Source organism: Homalodisca vitripennis, chromosome 5 (assembly GCF_021130785.1).
Source record: "Homalodisca vitripennis isolate AUS2020 chromosome 5, UT_GWSS_2.1, whole genome shotgun sequence".
NCBI lineage: Eukaryota > Metazoa > Arthropoda > Insecta > Hemiptera > Cicadellidae > Homalodisca > Homalodisca vitripennis.
In genome coordinates, this window is record NC_060211.1 from 128,820,056 (window position 1) to 128,838,352 (window position 18,297).

At 33.5% G+C, this 18,297-nt stretch overlaps 1 protein-coding gene across 1 annotated transcript in view; it reads right to left on the reverse strand.

Annotated features, from left to right (window-relative positions):
- LOC124362879 (17-beta-hydroxysteroid dehydrogenase 13-like) overlaps nucleotides 1-18,297 on the reverse strand; it is a 60,033-nt gene that overhangs the window by 12,376 nt on the left and 29,360 nt on the right. Inside the window, exons 2-5 of the mRNA XM_046817748.1 lie at nucleotides 13,453-13,540; nucleotides 8,440-8,590; nucleotides 5,070-5,227; nucleotides 3,064-3,241 (exon numbers count right to left, since the gene is read on the reverse strand). Of these exons, the coding sequence (XP_046673704.1) occupies nucleotides 3,064-3,241; nucleotides 5,070-5,227; nucleotides 8,440-8,590; nucleotides 13,453-13,529 (564 nt within the window). The 5' untranslated portion in view covers nucleotides 13,530-13,540. The remainder of the gene's footprint in view (nucleotides 1-3,063; nucleotides 3,242-5,069; nucleotides 5,228-8,439; nucleotides 8,591-13,452; nucleotides 13,541-18,297) is intronic.

Genomic DNA, 18,297 nt, shown 5'->3' on the forward strand with positions numbered 1-18,297 from the left:
CAGCAGTAAGCCAACCTGTTAATGATAAAACAGTTCACATTTATATATTTTACTTCAACACACGAGGTTTTCAGGCCTAAATCGGAGATAATACGTTGTTCATTCAATATTTAAAGAACCTATGTACAATGTTCAATAAGGATCGTTTATAATTACGCATTTTCAGTAACAGTAAGGACTTAAAGATTGTGGTTTTAAATTTGAATATTTTGATGTTGTAAAAGCTAAGGTAATTAAAAACAGAATAAAAAAAATTTAGCTTGAATTTAGTTATATATTTACGGTGAAAAAGAGTCTCCGATTGTATCAACATCTCCATTGATCACAGTTTTTAATAATAATCAAAGTCAGAGTGTAAAATCACGGTATGTTGAAGTAAGTATGATATTATATCATACACATAAATTTCTTTCAGTGTTTTAACTTTTAATTCCAACAACGTGAAAGACAAATTAATGAGCCCAGACAATTTGAATGTATATATCAATGGTAATCAGTACTACTGTGTTTGTTGTGTTGGTAGTAGTTAAAACTACATACATGAATACTTAAACTAAATGCTGAAACCAATTTGAGATGTTCTATATCATTGTTACACTGACTCTAAGCTTATTAATATTACACTAACTATTACTTATTGTATGATGGTTGGTATTAGAGTTGTGTAGTGATGTGATGATAAAAAAGCCTCCTTACACATTTACTACAAGAGTATCAGTATACCTTCACTAATAGCAACTGGACCTATAATTTTTTCTGTCCCAATCTACTTTCTAACAATTGTAAACATCTACACTATTCAAGTGTTTAGTATAAGCATTTATTTGTTCACTTAGGACAAAACTCTGAGGAAACCCCTAATTGTACTTAATCTTTCTTGCTTGCTCCCGGAGTAATAGGATTTCAGGATATGTAAGGTTGGTAGTAGAGGCCACCTCCTGTCAAGATCTCGTGAAGAAGGATAGCGGGTCTATTTCTCAGTCATGTCACCCCGGGAGAAGGGGAGGCGGATAACTATGTTCCAGCCTCTCCTAATGAAAGCGGGTAAGGGAAGGTACTCCCTTATGTAAGCTAGCAACAACATTTAACACCAAGGGAGCTCAAATCACTCCAACAGTCACCCTCCGCAAAGGGTTAGGCCTGTTGATTCACCCTTGCACCCCAATATCTCGACATTTGCAGTTAGTCATGTGCTGTTCCTGGACACCTGGGGTTGCCCAGATGTTAGGGACAAAAACATCGGTTTATGCTGTACCCAGTGTAGATTCAACTGGTGGTTACAAAACAGGAAGAAATGAACCCTTCTAGGGATAGTAAAAGTAGTCCATACACAGACAATTTCCAAAGTCCAAAAGACAATTTTATATCAATAGTTTGTTGGCTTAAACTCAACAAATCATATCCAGTATACAATAATTTATTTTTCGTTCTCCACTATTCTACTCTTTATATAAAACAATAATTTTCATTTTCCAGGTTGTGGCGTTAATGGCTAAGGATTATTTTAAAGACAGATATGTTGAGGGCAACCGTGAAAAATTGATAAATCTTGAGGAACATATATTCTTTACTCATACATAGTTCCATAGCATTCACCTAAAATTATAGTCAGATATTTACCTAACCTTGTACTCAAAAGAGCAGAACAAGGTATACTACAGTTCGATGGTTATTGTAATAATGGTTATGTTTACTTATAGAACGTGTTCTGTGTGTTTGACTATAAAAACATCTTAATGGTGTGACGGTAATTATTAGTTTCCTCAAAGCAGTTTTAATTGTGTAGCACTTGTGTCTTTAATCCAGCAATTTTCCTCATTGCTCAATAGTAAAGTATGTTTTGTTCTTATTACAAGCTATTAAAACCTAAATAGAATGACGTCATTATTCAATGGACATAAAGTGTTCAAGGTAACTTATTACATAACTAGTATTGTTAACACTGAGTGATAAATTTATATTAGCCTATATCAACATACATCAATGGACCTAAAAGTTAAAAAAAATATTTCTTTCCTAATTAATTGCTATAATAAGTTTCCGTTGTCGGTCTTGTTACCATATATATTGTTGAAAGTTTCATCGGCCACCTACATGAAACTTTATAAATGTAAAATATCTAATACAAACCATAGCATAATTAGATTGTGCTATAAATTCAAAATCATATCTAGTTTCATAAAAATCTATGATAAATAATACTAATTGAAATACGCACTAATGAATAACGTGTTCAGGAGCTTGCAAAATAACATATAAGTTAAAATTATTAATAAATTTTGGAATCAAAGTTTTTAAAACGTCACCATCTATACAACAGAAAATGTTCTTTATATCAGGTCACAAGGACCGTTCGTTTTGCTTGCTTCCAAATCATATTTGATGAACTTGTACTAAGCAAAGTAAAAATATGCAGATTTGAACAGTCTACATATCCTAATGACACAGCTATCGACGTAGAATTGCCATCATATCATATAAGTTAAAGTCTCAAAAATTCAGTTTTACTAAAAAGAGAGAGTAAACATAATTTCCAAACAGTAAAGGATTGGAAAACCATTGTAAATATACTATTGCTGCGAGTAAGGATAAACCCCGTGTAGTGTTAATTTATTGTAAAAGCGTATATCCAAAACTTCAATTGATTACTAAAACACATTTGAACGTGAAAGAAACAGAAACTTAACTGTTAGTGTAACTGATTTGTTTTCTACTGAACAATGGCAAATCTCCGGAATATCCTGTTTAAGGAAAAATACTGTTTCTGAAGGCGCAATCCTTCCATCATAAAAAAACAAACTTTAATCGTTTGGACGATAAGGAGTCGCAAATTTAAAGGTAATTGTGAAAACAAAATAAATGTATTTTTAAAATAGCGTTTGATAGGACGTACCGGCATGATATTATACGAATTCGAATTTAAAAACTTGAAATTGTTCAGTGCTTTGATAAAAGAAGTGTCTTTTTGGGTTTTGGACCTCGAATGGCTTTGGAGTCACCATAATAAGCGAAGATTTGCAAAATATTCTGACGTGAAGATGTCCATCTGAATCAGATACAGACCCAGAAATGAGCGAGGACGTTAACGTCAAAGATCTTCTGTATCTGCTCCGGCTTGTGGCCAGCCAAGGGGTGACAGGGCATGATTCCCGCGTTGTTAACCAGCACCGTCACGTCTCCCACCTCGGCCTTCACTTTGGCGGCGGTCGCCAGCACGGCGTTCCTGTTGGAGACATCGCACCTGCCGACACAGACATCGTCATCAATCTCTATTCTCAGGTTAAGAATTAAAATAATAATGGGTAAAGGATTCTAAACCCTGCAATCTCATTAATCAGTTTACAGTAACTTCACTATTTCAATCTTAGTAACCAAAACTATTGCCAGAAGTACAAAATTGAAATATAGCACCATGTTTTAAGAGAATGTGTGACGATAAAATAATCATTTTATTATTAAAACGTCATAATATGAGTCTTTCTAAACTTAAATGTTCTAAGTACTGGAAATATATTAAAAATAGAAATACTATTATATATTATTTTATTGTTAAAGGCCACGAAATTATGTCTGGCAACAATAAAGTGGAATTCGTAATTGCACTAATTCTAACGCCAATCGCCTGGATGATTAGAGATACCATGAAATCCAGTTAATGGTATCTTATGAAGTTCCTGTCAAAAGTCACGGGTTTCTGAATCTGAAGTTACGAGTAATTGGGCCTATTTTATGCAAATGTGGTGTTACAGTGTGAATTTATCGCAATGCCCGCCAACGACGTGTCACCTCTACTACTGTATTATTGGGAATATCTGACCGTCCAGATAGAATTTTTCCGCTAAGACTCTTCGCGGCATTCACAAATTCCCTGGCATGGTATTTCGAGACGGATGGGGATGATGCATCATAACTAACATAAAAGACTTTTGAGATGTTTTGAGATGAATCGTCTCACTTTCAATTAATATTTAACTGTAATATGCTGATCTCAAAGATGCTGTTAATATCTCACAATGTAGGTGATATCTCGTATTGTCAGTCGATACTTCTTTTTAGAAGTCATGATGCCTAGAGATGTGATTTTCATAGGGAAACTTACATTTTTATTATGTGCTATAGAGCAAAGCTTTTTCTTAGGAGTTAGCACTCAACATACCACATGTATCAATATATGATGTTGAAGATCCTAACGTATACCTTCTTCCTACGAGTGAGGAAATGAAGCTTTAATCATCTTAAAACCATCTTAGAAAACCAATATCCTCAGGACGTTTTTGTCAACTGGAAATGGTTATATGTAAAGTTGTATAATAATTTTATTAAGTCAAATTGAAGGATTGACTTTTATCTTAATATAATTATTATTCTGCAGTTATACAGTAAAAGTAATCTGGCTAAACTGTACGGAAGCATGTTCAATAATGAAAAGACAAAACAATAAAAAAAATCGTAATTTAAGGACGGGTACAACCTTAAAAGTGCAAAATTATATCGGTTTTATATTTGCCCAATGAATTCTTTTACTATAGACAAAATACGAAAAGACGAGTTCTAATGCTTATTTAAGCAGCAGCCAGCATAGCATATTCCGGTAAAAAGTAAAGAGTAAACCTGAAGGACATTTTAATTAGTGTTTCAAAGTTATAATGGTTGAATATAATCACCAAAATACTGTAAATTTATTGTAATTTCAAGGTGTAAATTTATTATTTTTCAGTTAGTTCGCCATCTTTAAAAATATACAGTACTTATTAAAATAGAAAAATAAACTGTTTAAGATTGAACTACATATTATTATGAACTTTAAACAACTGGTTTTATTGCTATTAATAAACATACGTAACAGACGAATATAATAGTAAAACAGTACAGTGATAAGTATTAATTCAAATACTGTATATTCAATTGGTGTAATTTACAATACAATTAATTTAGTAATACACTAATGCAATAAATGTATATTATCTTTTTAAATGTAAAAAATACAATAAATATTTCGGTAAGCCTACAAAGTTTATTGTACATAGCGTTATATAAGGACGAAAAGTTATCACCAGTAAGCTACTTACGTGTACACGTGTACGTTTTTGGTGTATCCCTGTTTGGCAAGCAAGGCCTTGGTCTCTTGGTTGCCTTTGGAGTCGATGTCCCAGCAGACCACGGTACAGCCGTGAGGCGCGAACTGGAAGCACAACTCCCGGCCAATCCCATGCCCCGTACCCGTTACCTGTAAAGCGTACACTCTCAGTACCCTCGCACCTTCGCACATCGCATCTAGGTGCTAACTGTAGTACGGACACATGCTCGTACATTGCTCTTTGTCAGATAAACACATGCAGTAAGGGTAAAAACCGGGTATCTTCACACCTAACATGTATGTCGTTCTCGTTCTCGGCCTTTTTTGCAATAACCTAAAGTGTTGTTGTTATAATATATAATATTGTATTGCCTCGTATATTACGTTGTACAATAATTGAAAAATAATTTTTATTTCTTTGTATAGGAATCCTTATCTATATTTAAAATACCTACTATTTTTTTGTACTGAAATGTTGATTTAATGGTTGATTATTATTACAAAGTTTTTTTCTGTATTAAATACTCAAACATGTTTAATTATACTACTTTTACCATTTGAAGTCTTAAATGTTTTATATTTATTTGTATTGTAATCGTTAATATACATTTTGTACATCGTTAAATGTTACAAAAAACATTATTATTATTAAAATGAGTTAACATTTCTTTGTAATTAATATTATTGTACTAAAGTATGTACTCGTTAAATGTAATGTTAATATTATTGTTACACGTACCTTAAAATATTGTTTACTTTACTTAGATAACTATCGCGTAAAATTTTTAAAGTCAAGACTTTGTGCAGATACCGATAACATTCGAACACAACACAAATAATCATTATTAAAACTTGAAAGTTATGTTTTTGTAAAATGAAAATACATACCAAAATTTGCATTCAATACATATTTAACTTTGTTGTATGTATTCAAAAAATATTCAAAATTTCGAAAACTACAATAAGTAATTCTATTTTTATAATTTTAGAAATACCTATGTTTTTATGTTGTCGTAGAGGTACAGGTTTAAATAAAAACTGGAAAAGCTATTTGATTATGCTTATTTTATGCTTTTTACTGTGTTGAGCGTCCTCTATCGGGTATTAGAGCCTTTAGCACAGACCTTGGGGCTCCAGACTCCCAAAAGCAACAACGCTTTAATGAACAATTCAGCAAGTTTCGTCCCTGCACTTTACTTCCATAGGAACTAAATTAAGTGTCTCGAAATGTGAGCAGATCAAAATATTTTGCTTTAAAGAAAACAAACCAAGTAGCGTTTGTTCTCTATTTCTTTCTTTTTGTATATTCTTGAAATAAGTCCATACAAGCAGGATAACAATAGCCACACTGGTAGGATATGTGATATTTCAGATTCCGGACCCATCAGATCAGCCAGCGCTCTTTGAATGACTTGACTGACGTTATCAAACTGGGTGACGTTATCTAACATGACATGATGCCGACAGAATATTTTTATTTTCACAAACCAACAATGTTCTGACCACTGAGTAACTCTTCTACCATATTTCAACGTAGAGCTTGTGGTATATGAAGACCAGTTATATGCACTTATTTACGTTTAATTTCAGTCCATTGTTAACTGAATAGGTACATACTTTATCTATCCAGATAGGCAGGTGCACTGGATAATTAATACGTGTAATAATTATCCAATAATTGGACTGTGCAATTTTGCACAGCTGAAGAGTGGTCATTTGTATAGAGAGCAAACAAAATGGAGCCAAGATAGCAGCCCTGTTGAACACCATGTATTTTCATGTGAGAATCTAAAATCATTTCCAATATCATAAACCCAATTCTATTAAAATGTTAATAAGGCATCTCGTAACTGATGAATTGGCTTGGGAGTGATCGAACAGCATAAGATATTTAAAAATACTTTATCTCTGAAGAGAAAGTTTACCTAGTTTGTGTGATTTCCCTTGGAGCCAGATTGTTATCTTGGGTAATTATTTCAAATAACTTTATTTGTATAACCGACTGATTCTCTTCAATATTCTTCAGTATTATGATAAAACAAGCAATCGGCGTATAGATCTTAGATAACTGGTAGTTTTTGGATTGGTTATATTGGGCAGTTGATTTCAATATGTATGAAACTGTGGAGAAAATTGCCCTGTTTTAAGAACTGGTTTGTCAAATGACTAATCGATTCAGTTGGTCAAATGGACTTTCTGCTCTAATCATGTGAGTTAACTCGTTGGTTCGAACTGCTTTTCATAATAAATCAATCAATTATTCATTGCTTTCTCACCTCTTTCTTGCTAACAGTTTCTTGTAAACATGGCAAACCAATATTTTACCTCGTGGATCATGTGGATTTTATTGTTTTTCATTTAAATCATTGGCTAGATAAATACTTATTAAATCGTCTTGAAATACATCGTTTTTAGTCTTTGGCGTTGGCATATGAAAACGATATGGAATAAAACTTTTTTGCCTCTTTTGTACTTACTAGCCCATTAAATGGTTTTATAAGCATTATAATCTTTTCGATCCTTTTTCCAGCAATACCCTTCCTTAAAATATCTAAATATCAAATATCTTTTGACTTGAATGATTATGAAAATGCCTTAATCCCTCAAGGAGCTATGTGTTAACGATTAGGATAGGCTATATTCATCGATTACTGTTATTTATATTCAAAGCTTTCATAAAATATTCAGTTTATTAGAAATCGCTCATATGCTTCATATTTCTGCACTCATTATAGGCAAATTTATAAATAAACTGTTAGAATGATAGCTCAAAATATTACAATAACATTATTACTTTGACACATTTTTATATTTGTATAAGGAACTTAAAAAATAGACAAGAATACAACAGCGATGACAATAAGGTCAGAAATATTAAAATTACTATAATTAATATAAATCAGTTTTATATATATATATATATATATATATATATATATATATATATATATATATATGATACTTTTGATCCCATTCTACCTGTTAATTATAACGTGGTCTGACAAGTTCAAATAGCTAAGTGTTAATCTACTAACTGGTTGTACTTTTTAACTTATAGATTCAAAACATACATAACGTACTCACCTTTGGTTGTGGAGTAAACGGACATTATACAAGACATGCGTACTAAATATGAATGTTACTCCCTTTCACGACAAAACAAACTATTCCAGCGTAACCATCATATTTAGTATACTGCTCCCACTAAATGCCGTACTCATTATAAACGGAGATTTCCCAACCCAGTGTATTGTTCTGATGATTAGATCATAGCTTGAGTATCCTAGAACCGGTTGGTTGTCATAACCTAAGTGTCAGTATAATACATAAACAGTTGCTCAAACTGTTTTGATCAGAATTACCAGAACTATTTCATTGGCAAGAGATTTCTCGACGGGAGGAAGCAGTAAGTGGTAGAGAGACTCGAGTGAGCAGCAGACCAGACGAAACCCAAGGACCAGGAGCTCTGTCAGCAGGAGTATGGTTGTGTACAAGGTCTTGGCCCAGGCGATCCTACAACATTCACAGTACAATCATCGTACAATATGCAATACATATATGGATTTCATAACCAATGAACACGAGTCTTACGTTCAACATCACTAAATTTAGATAACTCCTTTTATATAAGAGATATATTTATATATTGTCATCAGATATAATGTACTGCTCTCACAAACTTACCGTCGTTAGTATAAATGGAAATTCCATAACCGAATCATAAAAAATTAGAAGTTAGATATTCCAATTTGAAAAAAGAAACATCATAGACATGTTATTTTTAAACGGCATTCCACACAAACCTAAGATAAGTGATGTCACTGAATGATATTTCAATATTTTGATCCATTTTAAACTTTAAGTTTAAATATAGTAATACCTCTAAAATTTCCAGAATATCTCTTCAATTTGTCATGATATTTAAGTAAATACCTCCAACATGATTAATAGAAACTGAAATATCTTAGGCCAGTGTGGTGAAATTTTAAGTCTAAAGGGAATCTAAAGTCTAAGTCCTTAGCTCTGTATTTAAAACACTTATGATGTAATAAACTATGGTATTTTACTGTACTTGATTAAAGTTCCTAAAAATACAAACTTAGACAAAGAAATCCTTTTGCATGTATTATTACATTCCTAAAATGTAACTGCCTTTGAGAGATAAATAACAACCAACATTTTCTGTGAAACAAATGTAGGCCTATAAATAATTATATTTATTATTGTTGACTTTGACATTTTATTAAACACACATTTACTATCTGCTATTTACTCTATGGGAGTTTTTAAGATCTGTGATGCAGCCCGAAGGGATCTTTAGGAACATGCCTATATATGTTAGCTAGGGACTCTAAGAATGTTCATGTACAATTTCCGTACAATCGGTCCAGTAGTTTTTTACGTGATTGAGTAAACCCCCCACACACAATTAAATTTTTATTGGCCCATCACTCGAAGGGTTGGAAAAGACTTAATTTCTGTCTGTCTGTCACATTTCAGATATGTGAGTAATTTACGTACTCGATAACCTTTAGTATAGCTCCATAATATTTAAGCTCCATAGAATTATAACAACAGTCTATTATTGATTTTCGACCGCTTGTGCTTCATATGTATAGACTACTCCATTCCACATTTATTCTCTATACGATATATATTAAACCGACAGATCCTTCTTAAAATCATGTCGTTGAAATTATTACAGCTTTTGAAAGCTCCTAGAGTACTAGAGACTTGAAACTTGGTACGTTTTGTGAATACTTAAAACGAAATGCTTCATTACTTTCTGTCGGACACTTCGATATTCCGCGGTTTTGGTTTATTATTGAATAAGTGTGTTACTGACATTCTTGCTGACTGTCAAAACCAGCCATTCTAACAATTTGAAAATTGAATACTTCTATACTAAATCTAATCCAATAATAAGTAATTTAACGTATTTGTTTTTTAATTTTCTGTACTTGTGTGTTTGCTCCTTCATAGGACCAAATATTTCTCCATGGGTCAGTAGTGAATTTTTCATAACACACCTCAACCCCCAAAAAAAGTGTTGGCAATGAACATTTTCATAAATTTCATAAACATAACACAAATATTCTCATGCATCTCATAACAATAACACAAACATTCTAATAAATCTCATAAAAATAACACAAACATTCTAATACATCTCATAAACATAACAGAAATATTCTCATACATATAAAAAACATAACAAAAAATTCTTATAAATTTCATAAACATAGCACAAACATTTTTGTACATCCCATGAATACTGATATTGTATAAATACATACTTTTGAATATATGTGTGCTTTGCCCTAGACACTATAATATCTATGTCACTGATCATACTTGTGTGAAATCGGATTAATAGTGATGTAAATTTAAATATAATATACATCACTACAGTGAAGGTTGAATAAGAGCGTCTAACTCGAATTCGGCCGGTTCTCAGTTTATTTACGTAAGTCAGTAACGCTGCTATTAGTTAAATTTGACACAAATGTGGCCAGTGAGGAAGAAAGTACTGGCCTGTGGTTGAAGTATAATGATTTCATCTACCAATCTCACCGGAAAGTGAATGTGGTGGTGTACGTCAAGTAATCAAGGAAGATGGACACAATCTGTTTCCTGTAAGGTAATGACATACAACCGTCATGAAACGGTTATGTGTGTTCGTTATGCGGAGTGTAAAATAACTTTATTTATTTTAATTCTAGCTTTAAGAATGAGTATCTAAATTGCAAGTCATTATCTTACACTTACCGTATTAAAAAAAATTAGTCACTTATACTTCATATTTAGATTTAAGAAATTTATTAATTAAAGAAATTTATTAATTAAATCATATCCAAACAATGATAGATGTTATAACTTGCACAACTTCTTCTTAACGATGTCATGTTGAAACAGTGGTACCTAACTTTGTATGGAGCGAACTTTAAATAGTGGAAGAACTTATGAAGGACTTTTAGGACTATGCAAAGAGGAGCTTTAACAGATCCACACTGATTAGAATACAGTAACCGTGAATAAATCTTCGTCTAAAAGATTTATATTCCTTGCATTAATATGTAGGTACATCGAGGATGTATATGTAGGTAATTCTTACACAAAGTATGGTATAGTGTTTGACTCAGTTTATTAGATCCACTCGAGTGGGTTCACATTTGCTATAAGATCCACTAGTATTGATTAATAGATTAATCCGACAAACCGTACCTAATCAATGTGTCACGCTGGATAGTTCCGCGCTGATCCAGCTAAAAGTCTAACCGCCCCGAGTGAATTGGCTCGATGGTGCCCCTCCACTCTCTTTTTTATCATCATCATAACAAATACATTTTCTACTCTAATTGTATTGTGTTTGTAATGAGAGAACGCACTAATATATGTTGTCACAACCAGATGGCCGTTTTGGATAGCGTTTTGCATTATTCATATGGTTTCACAGACGTTAATTTAGACGTTTAGCTTAAATATAGTGAATTACTTCAGATGTGGAACCAAACAACTAACTGCTCACTATCAGATATAATTGCACAGAAAATGCATAATATAAAATAGGACAAGATATTTTATTACTTATCCAGGACAAACACAAATCTATGTAATTTATCGTTTCAATACTCAAACGTATACCCTGTACAAGAACAACTAAAATACGCGCTTGTATGCGTATCCAACATATCTTTAAATTGAGTCACGTACCAAAATTCTACGACCAAAGACGAAGGAGCAAAAGTTTGAAATTTATCATTGTTGTTATGTAGTAAAACCCAAGATTACTCTCTTTAACATTAACGTTTCACAAATAACGTCCGGAATACAGCTTTTGTAATATAAAAAGGCTCAAATCAATCGTTGTATAAATCTCAAATTCTACATAGCGCTCTTACGGTTCTGAAACATCACATTGGGTTGATGATATCACAAGTTTATATTGATTGAAGATCAAATCTTGAATGAAGATTTGTGTTTTGGGACTAATTAGTGGCATCAATCTTCAAATCGAACTTGAATCGTGGCAGGCGTCAAGGCTAAGTCACGACATCACCATGTGAGTCAGGCCCTCATCAAGGTCTGAGGGAACATCGTGTGCATGGTGATTGGCAGCGGACCTAGGTGTCAATGTTCACCCGTCAACTCGACAGATGATCAAGTGTTACAGGACTCGAGCCTGTCCTCGTCCTTGCCATTTCAGCCGCGTCGATGTCCTCACAGCGCTGCTGGCTAGGCTCGTGACTCGGCTTCTTGTGCAAATTATAGCCAAGCTCGCCCGCTAGTGACGCAAACAAACAAGGGCCGTATTTTTGTATTGCGCTTTTAAACGAGTCAAACCCAACGTAGCATACAACAGCGCTTCGCCAGTGCGGAATGATTTAATTAGACAGCTGTAAAGAGTTTTTTTACAGATCTCTTATTGCGATTGTCAAAAATCCATATCTTCCGTTAATTAGTATGGACTTTTCCCATAAATTGTGGTGGTAGGGTATTTTTTTGGATTGTAATGATAAAGCAATCCACAAAAATGTAAAACATTATAATTACTAAATTGATTTATGAAAAACTTCACAAGAAAAATATTAGAAAAGTAAATATTAAATTTGGGTGTTTAGCATATCTCCTTCGATCTTCAACTATTTGATAATATCTATTTATTGTTAAAACATTTAAAATATAGCATGTTTATATATCTTATTATACAGCATTTAAAATCCCGGAAAATTCAACATCCTATTTGTTGGGACCATATTTTGAAAAATTTACAACTTATTATGATCGCTATTTTTATTATTAACATAGCGTTAATAATTAATCCAATTACCCGTTAATGGGGTCATGCCTTTTTAACTTGATTATTCAAGTAATGTCATACAGTCAACTGATGTCGACTTTGCTGTTGTATAGACTCCTATTGCAACTTTGCAAAACGGTTTGAATAATATATTGATAACTGTGCTAATTAACTGGACAGAAAATTATATGAACTCTTGCCAGTGAATATGCAAATTCGGTGTAATGCTCCGTGAAATCAAGTGTAAAACACAACACCAAGCGATAAGCAGCTAGAGTAGCATTTAGAGATCCTAATTGAACTCATGTGTCGTAGCCACGCCTTTGCACGGAGAGTGCTATGGGAACTGAAACACGGTGTTGTGAAGGCCAGGAGACGAAGGAAGGAGAGAGAGAAATGGCACTTGTAGTCTCCGCAGGTTGAGCAACCTGTAGCTGTGGCATTCCTGGCGAGGCTTTCCACCCTGACGTAACTCGTGAGATAAATTCATTGATCGTTATGCAACGAAGTGTGCCACTAGGAGCAGGTTAGGACTGACTGACCATCGCCAACTAGCGACTGTGAGGCTACATACCCGTACTCCGCAGGGTCCTTGGGTCCCGCATTGCTTTCGGAGGTCTTGCGCAACTTCCTCTTCACCGTCGTAGTCATGGCTGCGCTCCCTGGAACATGCGATCGTGGGCTCAATGGCAGATACACACAGGTGTAAACAACAACAAGGCAAAGTATGGTTCTCTTTGAGGTGTACTTGAAAGGATTCAAACTTTCTACAAGCGATGCTAGTATTGTGATGAAATTATGGTTGCTAACTAATGTTTCCACAAACTCTAACTCTACATTTTACACAAATAACAGGTACCATGCAAAATTCACTTAGTCCGGGTGAAAAAATACCTTTATTTTTGTGTATTTACATGCCAGAAGTACGACACAGCACTTTCCTGTGTCGTGCAGACGGAAAATGATGCTAAGGATTTATTTGGAAATTAGTAACAAGAATTTTACAAAAAAATGTTCAGGTTTGGGGATTCAGTTTAGAATAAATAATTGAAACAACAAAAAATCTCTAATACACATGTTTTATCCTCGGTGGTGACCAGGGCGTTGCAGGATTAAATAAAATGACGCGCTTGTCATCTATTCGATTGTGAATATATGAACATTTTATGTTATACCTCACCAGGAAAGTCGACAAATGCATAAAAATGGACTAAAAGCGATATATTCGTATATAAAGATCCTAATTTATTCATATTGCCTGATCATATTTACACATCTCTAGCAGTACAATATATATATATATATATATATATATATATATATATATGATGTGGTCAACTAACATTGTTAGCTATTATTAGCCGAGAGGCACAGCGTCTAATACTGTGATAATCACAATAGTCAACAGTTATTAAGTCCAGGAGTGGATATGGTGTGTTTTCTATGTATAAAAATTTGATCAACAATTTAAAAAAATGAATTTTGTATACTGATTATTAATTGAGGTTATTTTTTACAAGAACAAAGCCCTAAAAATTGCCAAAAGACATGAGGAAAACTGTGAACTAATACAATGTTTCATAAGTGGTAAAATATCATTGTAGACCCAAATGAACTTGTCTAGTCTAAAATAAAATAAACTAGTCCAAAATAAACTGAATTATATAGACACTTTTTTAATGACATAATTTTAATTTAAATAATAATAAAATAACCTGATATTGATTAACAATTTAAAGTTAATTAAGGCCGTCTCAAATGGGTTTGTAATTTTCTGAACCTGCATGGAATTTGAATAGTAAATTTATACGGTGTTGTAACATCATACAGTTACCACATATTCTCCTCTTATACTTCCACGTATAAATCCGCATCACAAACTCGAAAAGCATAAGAACTCAGTTCAATGCTAAGTTCAATACTATGCCCATCATGTCATTGAATTGCTCTCAAGAGCATTCGTGTGCTAGTATTTTTGGATATTAACAGTAGCTAATAACATTCGTCAGAATTCAATAAAAACCGTCCAGACGCTCCCCACCATTTCACGGAATACACCTAACCAGAACTGGGTAAACCAGTAAACTAGAAGAGATACGATACAGAAGTCTAACTGGAGCAACGTCTTTTATAGCATGGTTCTGTGGCTAGGCCAAGTAATACCAATTACGGGAGCTGGAGCAATACCAGTGAATTCTTTTTGACTGACACTAGTTACTAATCTCAGCGAGAAGACTGTGTTGGACTATATTTTGGACTAAACATAATATAAATCTTATTGCATGTTCAGAACGAAATGAGTTCTAACATAGACGTCGCATTGATTTTTTTAGACTAGGGCCACCTATAGTTATAGTAGTACTAGGCCTAGCCGTTGGGTATCAAAAAAGATATTTTTTATCTTTTTTATCACGTAACCAGTCGATATTGTAGCATTAATTCGTACTACCACGGCATACAGTTTTATTAGATTGAGGTTTTCACAGCCATAGTTACACAGGTGTAGTTTACATTGATATGGTCGACTTACTAGGATGGAAGAGGAAATGGTAATTTTTCTGTTATCTCACGCAATATACAAAGTATACGCTCTGTGAATCGCAAAACAGACTGTACAAAGAATCAATAAATCGCCACTTTTGGTCACAGTTGTTTATTAACACTGTTTGTTCCATGCAAAACAAAGCTCCTCAAAATGTGCTTGATTTGTTTCAGGCATAACAGTAGAAATAAATCAGGCGGTTAGAATAGTTTCTTTTTTAAATCCAACACCAAACAGAAAGTTTTCTTTACAGATAAAGGATGCCATGTTGGATCAGAACCCTTTCGTTATTCTAACCTCCATGTAAAAGCGTAAAGATATAAAATACATACAAAGTTTGTATAGGATTATCTAGGCAGGGGGCCCAGATCAGTAGCATTATTCACACTCTTCACATTTTAAGACTTCAGCTCATCTGATCATATTTGATTGAACTCGTGTCCTACATTAAAACCGAGTCATAGAATCATTATTGTAAGTCAAGTCATGTAAAGGATCCTTTAATAACAGAGCTTAAAGAACAATGTTAATGAAAGTTGATTTCGTCTTGAAAGCCTTCCCCCCTATGCTCAAAATGACGTTTTATTTCAATCAAAGTCGTGAAATACTATAATCATTGAAACTACGTTTGAAAGAAGGAGGAGATGAATGCTTGTCTACCTTATCTCTAGTAACAGATCGTTGAAATAAAATCTTCGACGGAGATCAAGCATTTGATCAATCTATGATTACTTGAACGTCTAGAAGAAGTTCCGAGTCTTATAAACAATATAGATTTTGTCATCAATGCGACAAAATAATAGTGAACATTACTGAGATAACGTTTTAGTATGCCGTAATTGTGCTCGGTATTGTCTTCCCTTAGTGGGCGATGTACTCAGTAGTTATTAAATAAAATACTTAGAATGGCCCGAGGAGGAGCAAATTAGTAAAAGTTCATTCCAAATGTAACGTTATTGTAAAATTACAATTTTGAACTTCGTATTTCAGAACAAGTAGAATGATCAATAATGTAACCGAGCTCGATCAGATTTGGCTTGTTACAGATTGGCTAAGGTTGGAAGAGGAGTGGGAGGTTGGGAAGGGGTGAGCCTTCCAGCGAGTCTGATCTAGTTGACCAGTTGACCTATATTTTAGTAATGCAAAACATCTGTTTTACGCATAACCAAATATACTTCGTACATTGTACAAAACGCGTGTGCAAAGTAGTGAAAATACGCATTAGAGATATGACGGTATGACAAAGACTTAAATTTAAGGAAATAATATTTATAAATCAAACTTTCGTTTGAAAAGGCGTTGTTTTCCTTATAACTCGACTTGGAAAAGCTCAGAACACGACCTTGAGTCACACGTCCTGGTCTTCAACCACTCCTCCTGAAGACCTCGTCACGAGAGTAATGTCCCTTAATTATTTGAGCGATTAACGTCATCATCAATCTTGGCTGCAAAGTTGGAACAACTGACGAAGCATCGTCACCTCAAGGTTGTTAGGACTGCAATTTGTGCCGTGTTCGCGTACATACGCAATTATCTGGTGCCAGGCGACACATTGTGAGGTACACTTGGACTTGATCCTATGTAGATTGTATGTAATGAGTGAGAGGATAATTATGCGTGATAAATTGAACTAAATCAGTAAGTGGCACTCCCCGTCCGGTGTGAAACAGCCTTTTGATATGAGGTTCCGCGCGAGGTAATGCTAATTACACGCCGCCGCGCCGTAAGCTATAATACTGCAACATAGTAGTCTTATACACGTCTTATACACGGTGTAACTAAACTCTGTACACAGACTTTAGGATATTGTCTCATGGACCAATAGGATCTAAAAGGTTAGTACAACCCAGAGCCCTTTTTTACGTTTTCCGCCTATCTGTATGTATGTGTTTTTTCACAGTTTTTAGTTTTTATTTCATAAAAAAGTAAACATTTAGAACTAAACTCTGGTACTGTAATTTTCTTGCAATGTAAAAAACATGAGAAAAATTAATATTATATTAACATATCGTGTTTCAGTATGGCGGACGGTTGAAGTTTTTGAAGTTTAACACCATAAAACTAAAAACATGATAACTCTTAAAGAATAATACAATGTGCTAAATCTAATTACAACAATTTTGACACCTAAACATAACAATAATTGTGATGAAAGCTTTTAACGGTTGTAATGCATGGTAAAATGTTCATTGTTTACATGTTTACGGTATAATTAACAATGCATTATAACCCTTCAACCGTTAAAAGTTTATATCTTCATTATTTACTGACAAAAATTTATAACATAGGTGTAAAAATGTTTGTAATTAGATTTTAAAATCTCATTATTCTTTAAAAATATTAATTATCTTATTAGCTTTTATAGTATTAAGCTTTAAAAACTTCAACCATCCGCCATTTTTAAATGCCAAATGATAATATAATGTAAATTTTTCTCTTGATTTGTCACTGCAAGAGATATAATTGTACTAAATTTAAGTTTTAAATTTTTACTGGGTTTTGAAACAAAAATAAAAACAAAACACATGCGTCCAGACAGTCTGTAATCGAAAAGAGATATATCCTTGGTTGTATTTACTTGGATCTTCTTGGTCTATGGACCAATACCCTAAAGTTTGCGTAGAGAGTTTTGTTACACTCTGTATATTCAGTGTATTTCCGTACATATAATTGAAAATATCTGTACTGAAAATCAATGTTATAAAACTATGGCACTAAAATTATAGTGGTATATCTGGTGATATTGTACAGATAAACATATAGAGAGAGAGTTGAAATGTGACTTTACTCCAAAAATATTGCTTTATGTGTGGTAAAGCAATTTTAGTAGCCTACTTACGAGGTACGGACTAAACGTGCTGGAGATGGGACATATGA